This window comes from Heteronotia binoei, chromosome 6 (assembly GCF_032191835.1).
Source record: "Heteronotia binoei isolate CCM8104 ecotype False Entrance Well chromosome 6, APGP_CSIRO_Hbin_v1, whole genome shotgun sequence".
NCBI lineage: Eukaryota > Metazoa > Chordata > Lepidosauria > Squamata > Gekkonidae > Heteronotia > Heteronotia binoei.
The window spans coordinates 29,808,435-29,833,023 of NC_083228.1; the positions used below are offsets into that span (position 1 = coordinate 29,808,435).

The following is a 24,589-nucleotide window of genomic DNA, read 5'->3' on the forward strand; positions in this document are numbered from 1 at the left end:
CCTGAACCATCAGAAGAAAAGCCCAGCCAGACATTCACATCCCATGTCACCCCTCAAGAGAGCCAGTTTGGTATGGTGGTTAAGAGCACGACCGCTAATCTGGGAGAATCAGGTTCGATTCCCCACTCCTCCACTTGCAGCTGCTGAGTGACTGTGGGTAAATCACAGTTCTTTCAGAGCTATTTCTCTCAAGAGCAGTTCTGTCTCAGCCTCACCTACCTCACAGGGAACAGGAAGGGAAGGAGACTGTAAGCCACTCTGAAACACTGAGTATAAATCCAGTCTCCTCTTACTCTTTTCTCCTCCTCCTCCTCCTTCTCCTCCTCCTTTTCCTTCTCCTTCTCCTTATATTTCCCCCTCAGTATCCATGACTTGTCCTCAACCTAGACCCCTTTAGCTGGAGACAGGAGGCCATTCTAGACCAGCTCCTCCTCAACAAGGCCGGATCTAGGGGGGAGCAGAGGAGGCGCTTGCCCTGGGAGCGTCTGGGGGGGCAAATTGGGTATGGAGTCCATTCTGTTCTATGGGCCCATAAGATAGAATGGACCCATAAGGGGGGATCATTTTTAATTTTGCCCCCCTCCTCAAAAAACATGTAGATCCGGTCCTGCTCCTCAATCCAACAGAGAAGCCCTGAACTGCAGAGGAAAAATGCATCCTGCAAATGCTCCCCAGATCAGATCCAATACATAGAGAAGATGTAACCAACACTCTTCTCATGTGGTCCACGATCAGGGGTGCAGGAAGAAACTGAGAAGGCACAGAGGCCTCATTTCATCACCCATGCTTGCCATCCCCACTTCTGGACTTTAGACATTATTTTCGCAATATGCAAGCGCTCTCTACTATTGCCTCATTCTCCCAACTGTACATTCTGCTATAGCCCTTTTGTCATTGCTGTGTTGCCTAACCCTTTCCTTTCCCCAAAACTGTGACCTACAGCCATAAATAACTGGGTGAAGCAGCTAAGGGCAAAGGCCCTTTCAAGGGTAAAACCAAGAAAATACCAGTCAGAACTATTTCAGTGCCCCATCCTCCAGACAACTGAGAATTCCCAATCATTAAATGCATTCATAAGTGAGAAGTGCAAATGCTTGTCTGAAAGACAGTTGCTTTCTTCACAATTCTGGACACTTCCAAGCCTGGAAAATGTTGTCTTTAACTTGTAAGCAGGTAGAAGAAGCAGGTGGAAGAAACAGCTAAAATGATGAAAGCATCTGATTTTTCAAAAAATGGTCTGAAACGCTCCCAATATTTTAAAGGAAAGGCTGGACAAAATATTTCAGAATGAATACATGAATGAATAAATGTATGCATGAGTCACAAGGTTTGTTTTAAATGTAATGTTTTGCTGGTAAACATCCAAAACATCCAAAATGCTTGAGTTGTGCTCACTTCAGCAGCAGATATACCAAAATTGGGATGATACACAGAAGGCCAGCGCAGCCTCTGCACAAGTATTCATTTGGGCAGCACACAGACTAAAACTGGAATGATACAAAATGCTTGAGTTATAGAGCTTGCTTTGGATAGACATCAGTCATGAGCATGTGATGTGAACTGTCTCAATTCCTGCTTTCATGGAGAACTAACAAGGTGGGAAACCGGCATTCAAAGAGATGCCCCAGGCATCTCTCGTTCTCTAAACAAACAACTAAACAAAGTCTCTAAGCAATCCAGATCTTTCATTGGAGGCCTTAAGCCACATTGCAAGGCTGTGAATGGCCTACACATGCGCTTAGCCATACATTTAAATGAAGATTCCTCCTTTGCTTGGGAAGCACCTCGCTTTTATGCCGCCGCAAACTTACTGGTAAGTAACTTTCTCAATAATATCAAAGGAACAATCTAAACTGGCTGCCTATGATTGTCTGGTGGTATGCAAAAGCAGCACTCTCCCAGTGTTAATATCTTTTTTGTTCTAAATTATTCCCTTTAAACGAGTTCCCTTAATGCATGCACGCTAAGCTCTGCAGGCAAACCGTGAACGAGACCTGCCATGAATGCGTCTGGCTGAAACGCCACCGCCTTCACAAAGCCCTGTTTCTTCCTCTCTCGCAGGCAGCCCCGCAAAGTAACTTGAGACCTCCTCTCCTTTGCTTTGGCTATTTCCCTTTGGAGGAAGGGCCGGAGGTCTTTGCTGCACGTTCCCAATAGACACGGCTGATGTGGATGGAATAATACAAAGGGTTATTTCACAAGAGATGGAGCGAGAGTGCTGCTCTTTGCATGGAACATACACAGGCAAATCCCAAGGGCTGGTCTGCTCCACTTCAAAATGCTCCCCCCTCCCCCCCAAGGGCTTTTTCACATGCATTCCAGTTCTTGCATTCCTGCTGATTAATCATTAGCTTCCCTCTGTGATGTGTAATTTACAGATATGGAGCAGATCAGGTCTGCCCACATGGCATTATGAATCTAGTCTGTTTCAGCCATTCTTATAGGGTCCCTCTCTCTCTTTCTCCCCTCCCATCTCACCCCTGAATAGGCTGGTTTCTCTGTCCAGCAGCATCGGCGTGCCTTTTGATTTAGACACACAATCCACATCATGAGCTATCAAGCAATGCCAAGATACTTATGGCTACTTTTCTTTGTCTTTCCCAGCACCACAACAGGTAAGAGTTGCATAGTATTTACATTGGGGAGAGGGGGAATGAAATGTGAAAATATCTGCTGTGTGTGTGTCTGTTTTTAATTGTCTTCAAAGCACACAGAGTGGTCAGGTGCTCCTTGCGATCACAAACTGCAAAAGCAATGTTTACAACACAGCCAAGTTCTGAAAAGGCTCACTTTTCCAGTCCTTTTATGTCTTATTTATTGGCATGGCAACTAACAAATGAATCTCCAGGGTTCATAGACATCTCTCTTTGAACGTCTTTCAAATTCCTGGGACTCAAAACAGGGTCTCTGAGTTTTCTCAGGGCGATAAGCACATGTTGTCTTCAATGATGCTGAGAAAGGCAACACTGAATGATGCTGAAATGTATGAATACTATTTGCAGCTATTTAATGGTTGCTACAGAGGGCCCCCAGAATGGGAGGGAGGTACGTCTTCCTGTGGTTTGGCCAGGGTACCATGACAGGGTGTATTTTTAATCATTTCAGGGGCTGGGGCGGGGGGGGGGGCGGTGTCATGAGATTGTGCAGATGAGATGGAAAGGGGAAGTGAGCAGCATGTTACAAGGTTATGCGGTAGTCAGGGATGTTACGTTCAGGCCATATTGATACTGCACATTTATTTAGATATTTAAACCCTTTTGGGGATCCAAAGCAGTTTGCAACATCCTTTTCTCCTCCTCCATTTTTTTATCTTCACAACAACGACCTTTTGCTGAGAGTAAGTTTCTATGACAGAGTTAAGATCTGAATCTGGCTCTCCTAGCTCATAGGCTGGCATGCTTACCATTACACCACACTGGCTGGAAGCATACCCCCCCCACCCCCGTCAATACCTGAATGGGACAGCTATGTGAAAAAAATGCAAGTAATCACATCTGCTTTGGCCCTGAAAGATTAGTTTACAGGCATCTGCGCACTCATCATTACACTGCAAATTAGAAATATTAATTTCTTTAACCTTGGATCTGCTGTGAACTTTTTAAAATGTGCTTCTGAATTTCTCATTTAAATGAGTTATGAAAATTAATTATTTCATTATTACAAACATTAAATCATGTGTTGTAAAAAAAAAACCCCCACATACTCCTTACATGGTAGTTCACACAGACACATGAAGCTGCCTTATAGTGAATCAGACCAATGGTCCATCAAAAGTCAGTATTGTCTATTCAGACAGGCAGCAGCTCTCCAGGGTCTTAGGCAGAGGTCTTTCATGTCACCTGCTGCCAGATCCTTTAACTGGAAATGGCGGAGATTGAACATGAGACCCTCTGCATGCCAGGCAGATGTTCTATTATTGAGTCACAGCCTCTCCCCAAATCAGAATAGCCTGCTGCTTTGGTAAACAGAGTCTTGCAAGTAACCTTTTCATTTATGGAGACTTAGTCTGAATGCAAACAAACAGTACCTTGAAGACTAATCTCTGTAGTGACATTAATGTTGCAATTTTAAGCAACCTTGCTTGAAAATAAAACCCCATTAACTCTATGGTGCATGCTTCAAAGTAAACTTGGATGGGGCGGGACGGTGGCTCAGTGGTAGAGCATCTGCTGGGTAAGCAGAAGGTCCCAGGTTCAATCCCTGGCATCTCCAACTAAAAAGGGTCCAGACCAATGTTCCCTCTAAGCTGCAGAGCCTTGTGAGCAAAAATTGTACTTTGTGAGCTACTGGCATTAAAGTTGTGAGCTACTGCATAAATTGGCGTGCTCAGGGGTCATGCTTCCTGAGCTAAGACAAAAATGTGTGAACTGGAGACTAAAAAACTGTGAGCTAGCTCATGCTAACTCAGCTTACAGGGAACACTGGTCCAGGCAAGTAAGTATGAAAAACCTCAGCTTGAGACCCTGGAGAACCGCTGCCAGTCTGAGTAGACAATACTGACTTTGATGGACCAAGGGTCTGATTCAGTATAAGACAGCTTCATATGTTCATATCAGCTTGAAGACAGTTTAGTTTCTCTAACTGACTGCTCTTATGTCTACTGAAAAGTGTGGGGGGGAACCACTATCAAACAATTACACTCAAAGTGTTTGGGCTCATCATATATTACTAGTCACAAAGGTCCACGCTGGTTAGAGTGCTGGAATGATTTCAGTCCCCACTTTGTGATGAAGCTCACTTACAGTCTATTCCTACACACGTTTACCCAGAAGAAACCTTAACCTATATTCAATGGAACTTCCAGGTTAATGTGTACAGGACAGTACTGTGAGTGACCTTGGGCCATATGCCCTGACTTGAACTAACCTCTCTCAAAGGGTCACTGTGACCATCAAGCAAGGAGGGGAGGATTCCTGGCTCCTGCATTTCCAGCAGAATCGATCCCCATCTGGCTTACGTGGAACAGCTGTAACTCACACTTACCTACAGAGAAGGTAGAGAAAGAAGTACTTTTCTCCCTTTCTCACAATACGAGAACTCGTGGACATTCAATGAAATTGCTGAGCAGTCAGGTCAGAACTGATAAAAGGAAGTACTTATTCACCCAAAGGGTGATTAACACATGGAATTCACTGCCACAGGAGGTGGTGATGGCTGCCGGCATAGACAGCTTCAAGAGGGGATTGGATAAACATATGAAGCAGAAGTCCATCAGTGGTTATTAACCACAGCATATTGATGGAACACTGTCTGGGGCAGTGATGCTCTGTATTCTTGGTGCTGGGAGGGCAACAGTGAGAGGGCTTCTAGTGTCCTGGCCCCACTAGTGAACCTTCTGATGGTGCCTGGTTTTTTGGCCACTGTGTGACACAGAGTGTTGGACTGGATGGGCTATTGGTCTGATCCAACATGGCTTCTCTTATGTTCTTACAGGCATTTTAAGTTATTTCAGTGTAGCGCTCTTTTACAGAAAACCTGGAAACTCCATCTTTTCAGCCTGGAACCCTGTATCAGTACCGCTATTCACTGGATGCTCAGTTCAGTTATCTCTCCAGATCGTCATGGCAAAGAAGTAAGGTCCAATATGAAGCCTTAGTTCACATCCAGGCCTTATGGAGAAATGTCAGTGATGCAAGGGAGCACCTTCTTCAAGTCAAGGTCAGTGACCTGAATTGGTTTTAAGCCCTTGGGGAAGACACTCCAGTACTATTGAACACTGGGGGTTCCTTTTGCCATATGCAGGCAGGCATTACGGGCTGGCTCTGAAGAACTGGGAGCAGAAGGGAAATAGTAGCACTGTTCTGCAAGCTTTTATATTTATTTACTCATTATTTATTAAAACATTGACATCCTGCCTTTCCCTACTGAGCTTGCAATTCTATATTTAAGACATGCATTCAAATTAAAAACACTCATAAATAAAACAGCTTTATAGCACCTCCTAAAATTCTCTAAGGATAGCACCTTCCTCAGGGAGTCCCTTGAAAAGGTACAGGCTCAGGTAGATAGCCAACAAGCAATCATAATCGGTGGGGAAGACAGTAAGCAGGTGAAAGCTAGAGGATCATAAGTGGTGTTCAGTATGGGGAAAGATGGTCTTTCATATAGGTAAGTCCTAGGCCATAAGGGACTTTAAAGGTCATAACCAGAACCTTGAACTGGATTTGGAAACAACCTGGCATCCAACACCAATGTTTTTAAAACAGATCAGACTCATTCCTATTGGCTAGCTCTTGACGATAACTGGGCTGCCATATTCTGAACCAATAGCAGTTTCTAGTTTGTCTTCAAGGACAGCTCCATCTATAGCTTGTTACATTAGTCCAATGGGTTTTATAATTATGGATAGATTAGTATGGCCAAGTTGTCAGAATCTTGAAACTGGGAGATTTGGTAAATCAGATGAAGCAGATAGAAAGTGCTCTTGGCCACCATGCTAATCTGCTTTTCAAACAGCACAACTGGGTCCATAAGCATTGTGTTCCCAGGCTCTCCAAATGTCAGGTCCACCCCATCAAAACAAGCAGATCTAATCCCTCCAAAGCATCAGCCTTCCTGACAAGCATCACCCCTATCTTCTCTTGACTCAGATTCAGTTTCTTCTGCCTGAGACACTTGACTAGAACCTCAAGCACTGCCTCAGACTGAGATGGACACATCTTTCTGAGGTTTCACTAATGAACTATAGAACTGGGCCCAGGTGGGTAGCCATGTTGGTCTGAAGCAGCAGAACAAAGTTTGAGTCCAGTGGCATCTTTTAAGGGTGCCAAGGGACTCAAACTTTATAGAACTAGGGCCGTTTTCGCACTTAGCGTTTGCTCCCCTTTTTCCGCGGCGCAATTATGTCCAGAGCATTTTTCTCGTTTTCCCACTAGTGACTCTTTGCGGCGTCGCCTTCCCTGAAGCCCCGGCTCAAATCGTTTTCCCACTGGCATCGGCTTGAGTCCGATGCCCTGTCAATCATTTTTTTTTTAAGCGCAAGTCTGGTCGCGTAATGACGTACTAACGTACTAACGTAACATCGAGCTGCTGCCTCCCCTTCATTTCTTGGACAAACCGCATCACGTGTGCTGCTGCTGCTTATGGATTGGCTGCAGCTGTAGAATCCTCCACAGCCCTTTATGTATTAACGGAAGCATTCACAGTGGAGAATCCTAGCACTAGATTCCCCCCCCCAAATTCTGAAGCACTAGATCCCCCCCCCCCCCAAATTTCCTCCGCTCTCTTTCCCCTCCCCGGCTGGCGCTTGCAACGGGGACCTGACTGATTCCTGCTGCCAGAGCTCCCCCCCCCCGCTCCATTCTCTCCTTCCCCTTCTGTGGCGCGTGTGAGGAGCTCGGTCGCGTCTACTTTCTAACCGAGCGGAATGTAGCCAGGGAGAAGAATGCAGGACTCCAACTTCCCATTTTATACATGGCGATTTTGTGCAGGTCCAGAAATCCTGGTGGCACAGCTGAGGGAGGCATTCCCTTCTTAAAACACACACACATGGACGCTGTGGCCCGCACCGGCACTACATTCCCCCCCCCCCCAGCAATGGTCGTTTTCGCATTATCGAGATAACGCAACAGCGGAATAACGCAACTAAAGTCAATAATAAAAAAAAAATTCTAACGAAACCAATTGAAGTGCCAATTGAGGCTATTCCAGGAGGGTTTTTTTTTTTTCTATTTGTTAATTTCGAAATATCGCTATTACGCAAAACTGTGAAGTTTAAAAAAAAAAATGGCCGTGCCGGCACTTTGGGGAAGCGCCGCGAAATGCTGATGATTGGCCAAGCGGGTGGATGGGGTGGGAGGACGGAAAGGGAGAGGGTGACGCCCCCAAAGCAGTCGATCCGGCGTGGATGGATTTCGCACAGGAAACTCCGCTGAGTGGATCCGGAGTGGATCCGGAGGTTTTCGGAAACTCCGGCAACTTGCTGAAAAACATACTCCGGCGTAAAATCCCTGAAGCGCCGGAGCAAAGCGCAGCGCCGGAGCAACATGTGCGAAATCCAAGAGAAGATCCGGAGGTAAATGGGGCGCTACGCCGGAGCAAACGCTAGTGGGAAAACGGCCTAGGTGTCAGCATCATATTAATGACATCTAACTCCAACGGTCTGAACAATCTTATTCATACTGAAGAGCACAGGTGACAAGATGAATCTTAGACACTCCACAAGATGGGTTTTAATTCACTGGCACCTCTGGTAGAAACTTGTATCAGATTTTTTTTAAAAGACTGAAACCACCAAAGGTCTACTTCTCCAGTATCAACCCAATATTTTAAGTGATGGAAAGGAGTCCTCTGTTTTGTCAAAGCCCTGACAATATCAACAGGACAAAGCAGGAGTCCAGTAGCACCTTTAAGACCAACAAAGTTTTATTCAGAATGTAAGCTTTCGTATGCATGCATACTTCTTCAGACAAGGAATGAGGTACAGTGGGTAGAGCTACATACAGTTGGTGGGCAGTGGTTTAGAATGCAAAATGGTATAAAGCTAAAAATCCAATGGCAAAATAGTGTAATTAACACTAATTTTGACCTTGGATTTTTAACTTTGTACCATTTTGTGTTCTAAACCACTGTCCATCAGCTGTATGTAGCTCTACTCACTGTACCTCATTCCTTGTCTGAAGAAGTTTGCATGCATACGAAAGCTTACATTCTGAATAAAACTTTGTTGGTCTTAAAGGTGCTACTGGACACCTACTTTGTTCTATTGCTCCAGACCAACATGGCTGTCCACCTGGAAATATCAACAGGGCTGACGCTTCTCCTTCAGATGCCAATCACCCACCAGTGAGACCAAGCCAACTTGATTCTGAAGCTAGGCCTGAAATCAGATTGAACTGGGACAAGGGCAATAAGTCATCTTGGAACTGCTTTGTTAGCACGTACCCTCTCAGCTCTTTCAGAAACTGAAAACTTGAGACTGACATATAATTGGCCATCTCATCTGTAGTCAATGAAAGGTTTTTTATTTTTAAAGCAAAGCTCTAACACAGAGATCTGCAGCATTTTAAAGCCTGCAGACATATTTGTCCTGCCCAGTTCCTAAAAACGCTTGGCAGGTGGCAGAAAACTGGTGAGGGATGATCTAACAATTGCTTTGCTCAGAGCCCTAGAGCAAAACTTTCACTCAGCAAGCCATTAATCACTTTAATCACAGCATCCAGTACACTTTCCCAGCATGGTTTCAAAACCCAGACTGGGCAAGAATCAAGAGCAGAGGTGATTGCTCTCATGATCCTGTAACCATTATCAGCATTAGTGATGGCAAGGATAATCTGAACCCATCTATAGAAAAAGGACAAGCAGTATCAGATCTACCATCAAACTAGCCTCTATGTCAGAACAGGTGAGACAGAAGCCCTGTTCAGGAGTCCTGTTCCCCAATCACATATAACCCATGTACAGTCTATGCTTTCTGTAGACATGCATTTAGTAATTCCCATGCTTTATTAAATGCATTTACAGATGAACATGGGATTTAAACCCCACAGTTGTTCACGTCGTGGTCCCTGTTTTCATTTGTAAAGTGAACATACATTGGATATTTCTTAGAAACAGATTTATGAACATATGAAGCTGCCTTCTACTGAATCAGACCCTTGGTCCATCAAAGTCAGTATTGTCTACTCAGACTGGCAGCGGCTCTCCAGGGTCTCAAGCTGAGGTTTTTCACACCTATTTTCCTGGACCCTTTTTTGGAGATGCCAGGGATTGAACCTGGGACCTTCTGCTTCCCAAGCAGATGCTCTACCACTAAGCCACCGTCCCATACATACGTGCAGGATGTGAAGAAGAATAAGAAGAATTGCAGATTTATACCCCGCCCTTCTCTCTGAATCTGAGACAGAGTGGCTTACAATTTCCTATATCTTCTCCCCCCACAACAGACACCCTGTGAGATGGGTGGGGCTGAGAGGGCACTCACAGCAGCTGCCCTTTCAAGGACAACCTCTGCCAGAGCTATGGCTAACCCAAGGCCATGCCAGCAGGTGCAAGTGGAGCAGTGGGGAATCAAACCCGGTTCTCCCAGATAAGAGTCCACACACTTAACCACTACACCAAACTGGCCAAAATGTGCATGTTTTATGGTTGCCAACCACAAGGTGGGGCATGGAGTTCTTCTGGAATTACAGTGGATCTCCAGACCACAGAGATCAGTTCACACGGAGGACATCGCAGCTTTTGAGGACAGATTCTATTGCAGCATATCCCTGCTGCAAGCACCAAGCACAACCTGATGGTGGTTCATGTTACAGTGAACACCATCTCCAGTTTAGGAAATTCCTGGGGGGCAGCAGACTGTTCCCACTGGCTGGGCTTGGGGCTGGCTTCTCGGGCAGCCTGGTTTAAACCAAGTTATAGGAGAAGCCAGTCCCAGAAGCTGCTGTGCCACAGGGAGCAATCTACTAGGCATGGCACAGCAGTTCCTGGGAGCAGCTTCACCCACAGCACAGTTCAAACCGCACTGCAGGAGAAACCATCCCAGCAAGGTCTGCATGAGGTGGGGAGAGACCTCCCCACGACATGCAGATCCTGGGGCCAGCTTCCCCTGCTGGAGAAGAAGTTTAAACTGCAGAAGTCATCTCAACCTCAGACTTGGGCTGGCTTTTTTTGTGGGAGGGGGGTGTCTATTAGATCTGGGGGGAAACTGGGGTTTCCAAAACAAATCCATGCTGGTATTAGGATCCAGGATTTTTCAGAAATACTGGTGTGGGGGGGGATTGGCCTCTATAGATACAAGGAACCTGGCCCTGATTGCTATGGTTGCAACATTTAACAGCAGTCTGAATACTGAGTGATGAGTTCTTCCACTGCCCAAAGGGTTGCAGCAGTACTTGACGAATAAACAGCAATAGCTATCATCCTGTTTGTTTGTTTGTTTGTTTGTTTGTTTGTTTGTTTGTTTGTTTGTTTAGTGGATTTATATCCTGCCCTTTGGGGGGGAGGGGTGGGCTCCCTCTTGGGTTTCCTGCCCCCCCAGGGAAAGTGTATGCGCAATACATAGCCTCTCCTTTCCCAGTGTAGTGAACGCCGGGTGGTCACTGTCCGGCTATGCCTGGCAGATGGTCACTGCAATGGCCTCTCCTGCATTACTGCATCCGTGGCAACACCTTCCCGTTGGTCCCCCCCGTTTCTCACAGAGTTTGCCACGTCATGGTGCGACCGAATGTCCGGCGGTATAACCGGATGGGCAGGCTGGGCTCACCAACCTCGCCAGCCAAGAGAAGGAAAACTATAACATCAAACCCGGGCAGATAGAGCTCGTTAATGTAACACCTACCACCTGGAGGACTCGCTGCCGGCGTCCCGGCTTACTGGGCCATGGCAGATGACCCCAAGGTGAAAGGGTGGAGCCAGTACCGCGCACACTGTGCTTCACCTAAAAATTCCTCTGCGCAGGCCTGAAGGGCATATCCACATCCACAACACACAACACACCAAGTCCTGCAGCGATGGGCAAGGGGCGAAAGGGCAGGTGGAAGATGCCACTGGAAGCCGCAGTCCCGATCCTGCATGTAGGCGGTTCAGGGTATTGGTCGCCTGATGCTGACCCAGAGACGAAAGCATTTTTTGGCAGCACCCTGAACGACCAAGCAGCCTTATCTAGGGACAGCACTGCTTGCTCCACACGGAGAGGGGCCTAGAAAAGGTGGCCTAAACAAAGCTCGTCTCCCCCACCCCAGTTGGCTAGCCGCGGTCAACGGGCATCCTTACTTGCGGTCAAAAAATAACAACAAAGAAAAGGCATGCACCTGCCTCACAAAGTGTGCAAAGACTAAAGCTTGCGTATTGGAACATCAGAACCATGCTTGACACAGTAGACAGTGGCCGCCCTGAACGACGCTCTGCTCTAGTTGCCCACGAACTTCTCAGGCTGAATATTGACATAGCAGCTCTCAGTGAGGTCCGTTTCCCTGAGGAAGGTAGTCTTCAAGAACATGGTGCTGGCTATACCCTCTACTGGTCGGGTAAGTCAAAGGCTGAGAGCCGCCTTTCTGGCGTTGGCTTCATGGTCAGGAACTCCATTGCCTCCAAACTCGAAAACCTGCCAACAGGTCACTCAGATCGCATCATGTCCATCCGCCTCCCACTTCAAAACAAGCAGCATGCAACACTCTTCAGTGTGTATGCCCCAACCCTTCAAGCAGATCCTGCAGAAAAGAACAAGTTCTATGCTGATCTACGCAACCTCATATGGAAGACCCCTACAGAGGACAAGGTGATCATCCTTGGCGACTTCAATGCCAGAGTAGGTAAAGACTCAGAAGCCTGGAAAGGAGTACTTGGCAAACACGGCATTGGCAACTGCAATGATAACGGGCACCTCCTGCTAGAATTCTGCACGGAGTACCAGCTCACTATCACCAACACTATCTTTCAGCAGAAGAACAGCATGAAGACAGCCTGGATGCACCCACAGTTCAAGCACTGGCACCTTATCGACTACATTCTGGTGCGCCAGAGAGACCTTCGAGATGTCTTACACACCCGAGTAATGCCCAGTGCGGAATGTCATATGGATCATCGTCTTGTACGCTGCAATCTCCGTCTTCACTTTAAACCCACACCCAGGAGAGGAGGTATCCCTCGGAGGAAGCTTCAGGTTGGCAGCCTTCAGTCAGCCGAAGTTAAAGCTGCCTTCCAGGCAAAACTCCAGTCAAGAATTGAGAACCCCAGTTGCCCCCCAGACCCTTCTCCAGAAGCACTCTGGGAACACCTAAAAACTACCATGCTGTTGATCTCTGAAGAAGTCCTCGGGTTCTCCACAAGGAAGAACAAGGACTGGTTTGACGAGAACAATCAAGAGATCCAAGAATTACTAGCGAAAAAGAGATCTGCCTACCAAGAAGAAGAAGAAGAAGAAGACTGCAGATTTATACCCCGCCCTTCTCTCTGAATCAGAGACTCAGAGCGGCTTACAATCTCCTATATCTTCTCCCCCCACAACAGACACCCTGTGAGGTGGGTGGAGCTAAGAGGGCTCTCACAGCAGCTGCCCTTTCAAGGACAACCTCTGCCAGAGCTATGGCTAACTCAAGGCCATTCCAGCAGGTGCAGGTGGAGGAGTGGGGAATCAAACCCAGTTCTCCCAGATAAGAGTCCACGTACTTAACCACTACACCAAACTGGCTCTCTTTGCCAGCTGGCTCAAACCAAGCACATCTTGCTCAGCCCTCCTGTCCCGGGAAAAAAGCAATCTTTCGCGCTGCATGTAGCAACCTCCAGCACAAGCTTCGAGACATTCAGAACGAGTGGTGGACCAAGCTTGCAGAGAGAACCCAGCTGTGTGCAGACACTGGTGATTTAAGAGAGTTCTACGAAGCCCTGAAGGCAGTATATGGCCCATCATATCAGGCTCAGAGTCCCTTGCGTAGTGCAGACGGCCAAGTTCTCCTCACAGACAAGGCATCCATTCTGAACCGGTGGTCGGAGTATTTTCAGGTTCTCTTCAGTGCCAACCGCGTAGTTCAAGATTCAGCAATCCACCTCACCCCACTTCAACCAGAGAAAACAGAGTTGGATGAGATCCTCACCCTAGAAGAGACTGTTAAAGCCATCAAGCAACTGAAAAGTGGCAAGGCAGCGGGAGTTGATGGAATCGCACCAGAGATCTGGAAGCATGGGGGCACAGTACTACATAGCACACTTCACAAAGTACTTGTCACCTGCTGGGAACAAGGCAAATTACCACAGGACTTTCGCGATGCAATCATCATCACTCTACACAAGAACAAAGGGGAAAAGTCAGACTGCTCCAACTACCGGGGGATAACCCTGCTCTCCATCGCAGGCAAAATCCTTGCCAGAATACTCCTGAACAGACTGGTGCCCGCCATTGCAGAAGAACTCCTCCCAGAGAGCCAGTGCGGCTTCAGAGCTAACAGGAGCACCACCGACATGGTATTTGTTCTCAGGCAGCTCCAAGAGAAATGCAGGGAACAGAACAAGGGTCTATATGTGACTTTTGTCGACCTTACCAAAGCTTTCGATACCGTTAGCAGGAAAGGCCTGTGGCAAATCTTGGAACGTTTAGGATGTCCCCCAAGGTTCCTCAGCATGATCATCCAGCTACATGAAGACCAGCGAGGCCAAGTCAAACACTGCAATGACCTCTCGGAGCCCTTCCCAATAGGCACAGGTGTAAAGCAAGGCTGCGTTCTCGCACCAACTCTCTTTACGATCTTCTTTAGCATGATGCTTCAAAGCGCCGCAGTAGATCTAGATGATGACGATGGTGTCTACATCAGCTATCGCACTGATGGCAGCCTGTTCAACCTGAGGTGACTAAAGGCTCACTCCAAGACAATGGAAAAACTTATCCGAGAGCTACTGTTTGCTGATGATGCTGCACTCGTCTCCCACTCGGTATCAGCTCTGCAGCATATGACGTCCTGCTTTGCAGAGGCTGCCAAGCTATTTGGCCTAGAAGTTAGTCTGAAGTAGACAGAAGTTCTCCACCAGCCTGCACCCCAGGAAGATTATCACCCTCCCTGCATCACTGTGGGTGAATCAGTTCTGAAGACAGTCCAGCAGTTCATCTACCTGGGGTGCATAATCTCCTCAGATGCCAAGATCGACAAGGAGATTGACAACAGGCTGGCAAAGGCAAACCGTGCATTTGGCCGACTGCACAAAAGAGTGTGGAGCAACAAGCATCTGAAAAAAGGCACAAAGATCAATGTTTACAAAGCGGTTGTGATGACAACCCTCATCTACGGCTCTGAATCGTGGGTTTTATACCGTCATCACCTGCGACTCCTTGAGCGCTTTCATCAGCGCTGCCTTCGCACCATCCTCAACATCCACTGGAGTGACTTTGTGACCAACACTGAAGTCCTCAAGCGGGCGGAGGTTACAAGCATCGAGGCACTGCTCTTGAAGACGCAGCTGCGCTGGGCAGGGCATATTTCTAGGATGGAAAACCACCGCCTTCCCAAGATTGCTCTGTATGGCGAACTTTCCACCAGCCATCGAAATAGAGGGGCACCAAAGAAGAGGTACAAGGACTCCTTGAAGAAATCCCTTGGCACCTGTCGCATCAACCATCACCAGTGGTCTGACCTAGCCTCAGATCGCAAAGCATGGAGGCACACCATCCACCAGGCTGTCTCTTCCTTTGAGAATGAACGCATAGCTGGTCTTGAGGACAAAAGGAGATTGAGGAAGAATCGCACCGCTACAGCACCAACCCTAAATCAGACTTTTCCCTGCAGCCACTGTGGCCGGACCTGCCTGTCCCGCATTGGTCTTGTCAGCCACTAGCGAGCCTGCAGCAGACGTGGACTACTGCACCCTTCTTAAATCTTCGTTCGCGAAGTCAAGCTGAGAGAGAGAGAGATCCTGCCCTTTCCTGTAAATGGACTCAGTGCGGATTATAACCTAGATTAAATAAGAGTTGAAACCTACAATTTAAAACTAACACAATATTAAAACCAAGGAACGATGAAATACATTACATTATAATACCTTTTGGTGAGCTGAAGGCAAAATTAGATTTATAACGTTGCTCTCTTTTTGTTGAGAACAATGACAATAAATTCATCTATCTATCTATCTATCTATCTATCTATCTATCTATCTATCTATCTATCTATCTATCTATCTATCTATCACAAATGTCATGCCCACGGAGCTTTTTTTTTTTGTAGCAAGAACTCCTTTAGCAAAGATGAACAACAAGATGCCAGACAGGTGTTGGAAATGTAAAAAGCATGAAGGTTCTTTCTACCATATGTGGTGGACTTGTGAAAGAGCTAAAATGTTTTGGCAAATGATTCAGCAAGAGATTTCTAAGATTTTGGGATATGAATTTAATAAAGTTGCAGAGACTTTTCTGCTGGGATTACAAATGGAAAAATTTCCAAAAGAAGATAGAACTTTAATATGGTACTTGCTCTCAGCTGCTAGGACATTGTATGCGCAGCTGTGGAAGCAAGAAAAAATACGAGAGAAATGGGACTGGATTATAAAAGTTATTAAAATGGACAAATTAACTAGAAAATTAAGAGACTATGATTTGGAGCTCTTTAAATTGGAGTGGAAGAAGTTCAGAAGATACGTAGAAAAAGTGTGGAAAATAAAAGGACATTGGACAATTTTTGATAATGATTAAGCTTTTCATATTTTTTAAAAAACAAAAGTATAATTTTGGGGTTTTTAATAGTTAAAGGTACCTTTAATATTTTTTTTTAAGTAAATAACACTGGCGGGGGTCAAGTAACGGGGGGAAGGGTGGGGGAAAAGTAAGATATGGGGTAGAAGAATTTTTCTTTTCTTAAGTCTTTATAAGATGTAGATATAGTTTTGCTACCATATGTTACTAATAAAAATTGTTTATTACATCAAGGAACTCCTTTGGATATTAGGCTACACCCTCCTGATGTACAATCCTTCAAGAGTGTACAGAAGACCCTGTAAGAAGAGCCCTGTAAATTCTTGGAGGATTGGCAACATCAGGGGTGTGTGGCCTAATATGCAAATTAGTTCCTGCTACAAAAAAGCCCTGCATACCCAGTCTTTCTCCCCAGTGGGGATATAAGCCAACTTCCGTTGTCCCCTGTCCTCTATTTTATACTCATCTATGTAGTAGGTCTGGGCGTCAGCATCATCCCAGCAACCTTCCCTGGCAGATTGGAGATCTGAGTATTAGAGACACAGGACAGGTTGCTTAAAAGCTCTCTTATTACGAATTGCCTATTATGAATATAACCTGTGGTTCCCTCCATTTTTGGCACCACAACCTCCCATCATCATTCTGGGGTCAGCAGCCTGGTTTTTAAACATGTAGCATTATTTTCTGAGAAGTTATGCTTTCCACAAACAGAGACTCTTAGCTTCTATTGCAAATAGCACAGGGGTTGTCTGGAGATAACCTGGGCTGGGATATTCCCACGCCTTTCATTTTTGGCCCTGGGGGAAAAAAGATAATATTTGGTCTTGGCTTGCTACTCTATATTTTGAAACAAGCCATTTATTATCAATATTTTTGACAAAAAACACTATACACTAGATGCCAAATTTTAACAACATTGGCAAAATTACAATAGAGGGTTGATGTTACAACAGCAGCAGCAATGGATTGCCTAGGTAACTATCCATTTCATTCGCCTTCTTCAGGCTGCAATACACTAGGTAAAGCCTTGAATTCAATTATGGAATACCCAGCATTTCCTTCAAATTTATATTTAGACATTCTCCAGCTTTTACAATTGTTGTATAGACAGTCGCAGTTGGAGCCTCAGAGACCAACAGTCTTCCATTAGGGGTTACCCTTTGTCAGATTCAAAATGTCTCTGTGCTAAGCTCTCACAGAGACATTTTAAGCATAGCACAGAGACATTTTGAATCTGACAAAGGGTAACCCTGAATGGAAGTGCCTTGGTCTCTGAGGCTTCAACTCCAACTGTCTATACAACAATTGAAAAAACTGGAAAGTGTCTAAATATAAATTTGAAGGAAATACTGGGTATTCCGTTATTGAATTCAAGGCTTTACCTCGTGTACTGCAGCCTGAAGAAGGCGAATGAAATGGATAGTTACCTAGGCAATCCATTGCTGCTGCTGCTGCTGCTGTAACATCAATCCTCTATTATAATTTTGCCAAAAATTATTGTTAAAATCTGGCATCTAGGGTGTACTGTTTTTTTGTCAATAATATTGAAGATAAATTGTTTTGTTTTATTTTTTGTCAAAATACAGAGTAGCAAGCCAATACCTTTACCTGAATGGCAAGAGTGACTCCAATGCAACCTCCATTTGGAAAGTGCTTATATGATGGGAAATGAAATAAAACAGATGCAAGGTCATTCCCTTTGAGATCAGTAGCTTTCAGAATCCATGCTGCATAGCACTGAATCCTCCTAATGACCTTCTGTCCATTTGTGCATCTCAGATACATAGCCTACAAGTCCATCACAAGCCAGAACATAGGAAGAATCAGCCGAAGAATAGCGGTTCCTCCACAGAGTTTTCTCCAAACATCACTGAACTGCAACAGCCCTTTTTCCTTCACTGGTATAATGGAAAGGTATGTTAATATTTCTTTGCGCACGTTAACAATCTCATTTTCATCCCAGCCTCTAATTCATGCAAGCTAGCCTGCAAGATACAGATGAGTTACGGTTACCCTTACTCAGTGGAATAGTAATTTTTAAGTGCATCGTGGTTACCACAGTAAAGAGAAACTCTTCAGAGTCTATAAAGACTGATTTTCACCAGCTGGTGGGAGCTCATGTAGTATAAGTGGCCACTCCCTGCCAGCAAATCACAGGAGAACAGGGTCGTAGCCAGGATTTCATGTTTGGTGGGGCCCACAGCAGGTTTTGGGGGACCGGGGGGCCACCCAGTTTGGTGGCCCTGGGCTCTCAGCACTGTAAGCTGTTTTGAGTTCCACAAGCTAACCCCCCTTCGCCTGGGCAGTCATAGAGCTCTGCTCCCCCCACCCCTTTCTTATGTGCCCCTCTCTCAGAGAGACAGAGACCTCTTGACTCTCTCCCCTCCCCCACTTTGCTCTGCAAGGTGTTAGGGAAGGGGAGAGGGAAAAAGTGAAAAGACCTGCGGCAATGCTACTACTTTTTCATAGTGGCAGTGAGCAAAGGGGACAGATTGGGGGACATCCAATGGAGGGGCCATATAGTTGGAAGGGGAGGTTGAAAGGATGAGCCTGGCCCCTCCCAGCCCCCACTGTAGTTACAGGCCTGTTGGAGAATCTCTCCCCTTTCACCCAGAGGCTGTTCTCTTAGGCTGGTGGCCCAATGCACCATCAAACAAAATTACTATAGACAGGATCACCCTCTTGCTGGCAGTAGCACGACTGGAGGTTGCCGCACACTGGAAAGACAAGGCGCTGCCTTCAATACATGCTTGGAGAACCCGACTGTGGGATTACTTCCTGCTAAGTAAAAATCTCAATTTACAGTGCTGATGCTCTGACAGAACGTACTCAAGAAAAATTTATTGTGTTCTGGTTCCAAATAGCGGAATATCTCACAAAACACAATATTCTCCCCAAAAACCGTTTTTATCACGATATGCTCTGTTTCTAATATGTTCTGGGCACACTTTCTCTCTTCTTGGCTCAATACAAAAAAGTATGAGCTCTCAGTAGTTGAGTTTGATTAACTGGATTTCTTAATAAAATATTGGTACAGTTCTTTGTACATTCCTACAGTAGAATTAGTCAATAGAATGTATTGGCACTGAATGCTCTTAATTGTATGACTGCTCCTTGTTTCACTGCTTTATGAGTTACTTTGAGGTGATAGATTAGTGTTCTTTGTTGTGAACTAAAAATCTGTTAATAAAAATCTGGGTTTTTTAAAAAAAAGTGTGCACCCTCCACTCCCACAGTCTAAGCACTAAAAGTTCACCAAAGGGGACCAAAGTGACTGTATATGAGATTCCTGTACAATAGTTCAATCACTCAATCATTTTATGCTTTTATTTTTAAATGTCAGTTTTTCCTTAAATATATGACTCAAAAATTACAAATAATGAACAATCAGTTCCACAGTATATGACACGGAAGGTTTCAGTGCATAAGAAGGTTACATAACATTTGCACAACTTAAACAGTTGTTTGTGTTTTTACGTGTTTCTCAGTTAAAAATAAGATAGGGCTAGTAGTCAGCCCTTGGTGAGTATGGATAGAATGGTTGTTTCTCTGATGTTATACACTATAAATTAAAACTCACAGGAACATCCCAGCCCTCACTACATATACAGAGGGCAGAACATTCATGAAGTTAAAACCTAGCTCTTCAGATGCTCTTCAAAATGAAATCATTGCCTCCACAATCTGGAGCATTATATACATAGCAATGCCATAATTGTTCTACTACTAGCATGTATCTCTGACACACTGAGATAACAAAGCAACAGATGTTTTCCTTCGTTCTTGCAGTTGAATAAAACTGGCCTGTATTTTCTTCCACTTTATAATATATCATTGTACTTTGGGATCATGTGCTCTGGAAAGGCTAACAAAGAGAGGATATAGAACTAAGTCGGAGTCCAGTAGCACCTTTAAGACCAACAAAGTTTTATTCAAAATGTAAACAGAATGTAAACTTGTTGGTCTTTAAGGTGCTACTGGACTTCAACTTTGTTCAATTGCTTCAGACCAACATGGCTGCCCACCTGGATCTACCTAAAGAGAGGAAAAGAGGCACAAGAATTACTCACTGGTACATTAAGGCTTTGTAGTATGTTCGACTTCTTGTGATTCTTTCCTCAGCTCCATATGGATTTTTTTCCATAAAGCTTGACTTTCACCTTGCAGGTTGAAGACTTTTATGAAGACAAAGAATCAAGCCCTCTAACTTTGGAGCTGAAGCGAGGCCTTGCCAGCCTTCTCCAGTTTCAGACACATCCTGGAAAAAAGACTGAGGTAAATAATTAAATTTTATGACACCAGGAATCTTGGTGTCCTTGAAAATATGTATGTTTGTGACAACTAATTTATGGTGACTCTAACAAGGGGCTTTCAAGCCAGTGAGAAGTAGAGCTAGTTTGCAGAGTCTTCCTTGGTGTTCTCCCATCCAAGCACCAACCCTGCTTAGCTTCTGTGGACAAATGAACCTGCCTTATACTTGATCCATCAAACTCAGACCGATTTTGCACTAGGCTTGCCCCAAAGCTGCGAATTGGCCCACAGCTTTTCTACAGGCTCTCTACCCGGAACAAGCCCTAGTGCGAAATCGGTCTCAGTATTAAGACTGGCGGTAGCTCTCCAGGGTCTTATGCAGAGGTCTTTCACATCACCTACCACCAGATCTTTTAAGCTGGAGATGCCAGGGATTAAACCTGGGACCTTCTGCATGCCAAGCAGATGCTCTACCACTGAGCCACCTGTCCCCAAGATACAAGATATGATGAGGTCAACCTATACCATGCCCTTCCACATCCATTAAAACTTACATATCACTAAATAAAGCCAAAATTCCAGAGTAATATCATGGGAAGATTTTGTCAATCTAATGTCTCTAACTGACCAAGGTCCAATAAATCCCTCATTTTCATCAAAATGCTTTCATGCCTCATAAAATCAACATTGTGCATTTCATAGGGGAATAGGTAATTGGAAAAATATTGGAAATGTGTTTTTTTTTAATAATATTCAACCCACTAACATCCTATATGTAACAACATTGAAGAAGAGTAGCTCATAGACTCCAGGCCAGTTAATTGAAGAACTGGATTTTTAAAAAGCTATTCAACCCAGAATCCTATTTATAAAAATAATCTGGATGAAGAGTAATATGTACTAAGACTCCAATCCAAGATGGTGCCATCAAAACAGCCACAAAAGCATATGCAGTGCTAAGCCCAGAGCTCAATTCATGCTGTACTGTTTATCTTTTTCAGGAGGACATTTCTGGGAGTTGTCAGGTAACCTATACTGTCTCCAAGGATTCCATTCTGAAGACAAAAGACCTTCATAGCTGCAGAAGACCAAAATTTGGATTCAGCTCTGTGAACAAAGCAAGTCAATTTATTCTATTACCTGTATTTCTTCCCATATCACCTCTTGTCCCTTATCGATAGACACTTTCACACATGCTATATAATGCAGTTTCAATCCACTTTGGCGACCAGTTGCAAAAGTCATTGAAAGTGCATTATTTACAGTGCTTTCACACACACTAAATAATGCACTATCAATCCACTTTCAATGCACTTTGCAACTGGACTTTACTGTGTAGTGTCACAAAATCCACTTGCAAACTGTATTATTCAGCATGCATGAAAGTGCCCACTTTAGGCTTGCTTCAGATCTTATCACTAGGCAGCTAAGACAGAACACAGTATAAGAAGCGCTGGATTTGTTGAGAGGCTGAAAGGAGACTATCAAAAGGGAGGGGAAAATATATGATCGGGGAGGGACGGTGGCTCAGTGGTAGAGCATCTGCTTGGGAAGCAGAAAATCCCAGGTTCAATCCCTGGCATCTCCAAAAAAGGGTCCAGGCAAATAGGTGTGAAAAACCTCAGCTTGAGACCCTGGAGAGCCGCTACCAGTCTGAGAAGACAATACTGACTTTGATGGACCAAAGGTCTGATTCAGTATAAGGCAGCTTCTTATGTTCATATGATTGTTGATATGATGGGAGGACTTTCTGTCATGGAACTTTTGTGCTGGGGTATACACAAATTAAAAGACCATTCTCACAGAACTACATTCAAAGTAATCAACATAATCAACTAGTGAAAAATCATTTCAGTTTCTACCATAGCAAATCAGGAAAGACAGCAAAGCAAAGCAAAATGGCTCTTCTCCCTAGTAGTCTCCCCTTCTGCAAAAATGTCGACAGACACACTGCATTTGTTTAAAGACAGGAAGGAAAAAAACAATTATGGGTAGTGACCTCATTGGGTTCACCCATTTTAATCACAGTGTTAAGCATTCTCAGGTGTAAATGCTAGTATGGTTTTTACCATATCAATACATACCTACATACATACATGTGTGTGTGTATAAATGGTGGAGAGGAGAACAACACAAGCCTCTTTGGGTCCCCACTAGAGAAAAAGGAAAGGTATAAATGAAATAAATATATTTCAAAAGAATCCAACACTAAAAAGGATAGTGGAGAAAAGAAAAAAAAGGCCCTTCCTTCCACAGATTTTTGGACTCCTGTGGCAACCCACAAGCAAAAGTCTTTACTCCATGGAAGGAAATCTTCTCAAATCTGCAATGACTGATGAAAATCATGTGATCTCACTAAGCCTGAAATCTTCCATTGGAGTGAACATCACCTCCAGGTAGGTCCCACATTTGTTCCTTCAATAGAGTCTGTGCACATTTGAGGCATTAAATGATAAGAAAACATTTTAAGGTTAAATAATGGAGTCTTGGGTAAAATTGATGTTCTCCATGCCAAAGTTGAGGTGAAACATATAAGCCGAAAGCAGGCACAGCAGTGTGAAAAGAAACTGTCTGCTTCTAAGGGCTCCTCACCATTCTTCAATACTGCAGAATGTAAACCAATCAATGTTTTGTTTTGTTGTCAACAGGACAAATGGCAGCTGTCAGGGAAGTTTCAATTTGGGAAAATAGTATAGAAGAAAATACGGGAGAAATGGAGTGCTACAACCTTAGAGTTCACAGCTCTGGGTTGGTAAATACCTGGAGATTGTGAGAATGGCGCCTGGGGAGGATGGGGTTTGGAAAGAGAAGGGACCTCATCAGGGTATAATGTCATAAAGTCCTCCTCCAAGGCAGCCATATTCTCCAGGGGAACTGAGCTCTGTTGCTGGACATCAGTTGTAATGGGGATATCTCCAGGTGCCACCTGGATGTTGGCAACCCTACATGGCCATGCCTGTAAGACCCACCTTTTCAAGATGGCCTTCAACTAGTGACAGAATCAATGACAAAGCTAGGCATGCTGCTGGAAATGTTTTAATGTCTTATTCTTAGAAGTCTACCAAATCTAATGTTTATAACGCCATATTGTTATGTTATGTTAATTTTAATAATTTATAACTGTTTTAACCATGTTTTATAATGTAAAACTGATGTAATGTTTATTTTATGTTGTGAGCCGCCCTGAGCCCGCTCCGGCGGGGAGGGCGGGATAGAAATAAAAAATTATTATTATTATATTATTATGGCCTTGATCCCTCTTGGGAGTTTAGGAAAATCCCTCTTGTGAGTTTAGGAAAATGCTGGAAGCTCCATGCACTGAACTGCCAGCATATTGTTCGGTTAGACACTCTCAACTGAAAACCTCCAACTGAAAACCTCCAAGGGTTCTAAAAGAGCTTGTGGATGTAATTTCTGAGCCTCTGGCTATTATTTTTGAGAATTCTTGGAGAACAGGAGAGGTGCTGGAAGATTGGAGGGGGGAGAATGTTGTCCCCATCTTCAAGAAGGGGAAAAAAAGAGGATCCGGGTAACTATCGACCCGTCAGCTTGACGTCTATACCTGGAAAAGTTTTAGAACAAATCATCAAACAGCCGGTCCTGGAACATTTAGAAAGAATGGATGTGATTACTAAGAGCCAGCATGGGTTTCTCAAGAACAAGTCATGTCAAACTAACTTGATCTCTTTTTTTGAGAAAGTGACTACCTTGCTGGATAGGGGGAATGCTGTAGACATTGTTTATCTTGATTTCAGTAAGGCTTTTGATAAAGTTCCACATACTATCCTTGTTGACAAGTTGGTAAAATGTGGTTTGGACCCTGTTATTGTTAAGTGGATCTGTCACTGGTTGACAGATCGCACCCAAAGAGTGCTTGTGAATGGTTCCTCATCCTCTTGGAGAGGAGTGACAAGTGGAGAGCCTCAAAGATCTGTCCTGGAACCTGTTTTGTTCAACATCTTTATAAACGATTTGGATGAGGGAATGCTTATTAAATTTGCTGATGATTCGAAATTGGGAGGGGTTGCAGTAGAAGACTGTCTTCTACAGTAGAAGACAGAAACAGGATACAGGATGACCTTGACAGGCTGGAAAACTGGGCTAAAACCAATAAAATGAATTTTAACAGGGATAAATGTAAAGTTCTGCACTTCGGTAGGAAAAATTCCATGCATAGTTATAGAATGGGAGAGACTTGTCTTAGCAGTAGTATGTGCGAAAAGCATC

At 44.5% G+C, this 24,589-nt stretch overlaps 1 protein-coding gene across 1 annotated transcript in view; it reads left to right on the top strand.

The window, feature by feature from the left end:
• The first annotated feature begins 2,483 nt into the window (after nucleotides 1-2,483).
• LOC132573612 (microsomal triglyceride transfer protein large subunit-like) overlaps nucleotides 2,484-24,589 on the top strand; it is a 49,499-nt gene continuing 27,393 nt past the window's right edge. Inside the window, exons 1-6 of the mRNA XM_060241187.1 lie at nucleotides 2,484-2,615; nucleotides 5,471-5,658; nucleotides 17,891-18,025; nucleotides 20,279-20,386; nucleotides 21,364-21,480; nucleotides 22,619-22,758. Coding sequence (XP_060097170.1) covers nucleotides 2,549-2,615; nucleotides 5,471-5,658; nucleotides 17,891-18,025; nucleotides 20,279-20,386; nucleotides 21,364-21,480; nucleotides 22,619-22,758 — 755 coding nt within the window. The 5' untranslated portion in view covers nucleotides 2,484-2,548. The remainder of the gene's footprint in view (nucleotides 2,616-5,470; nucleotides 5,659-17,890; nucleotides 18,026-20,278; nucleotides 20,387-21,363; nucleotides 21,481-22,618; nucleotides 22,759-24,589) is intronic.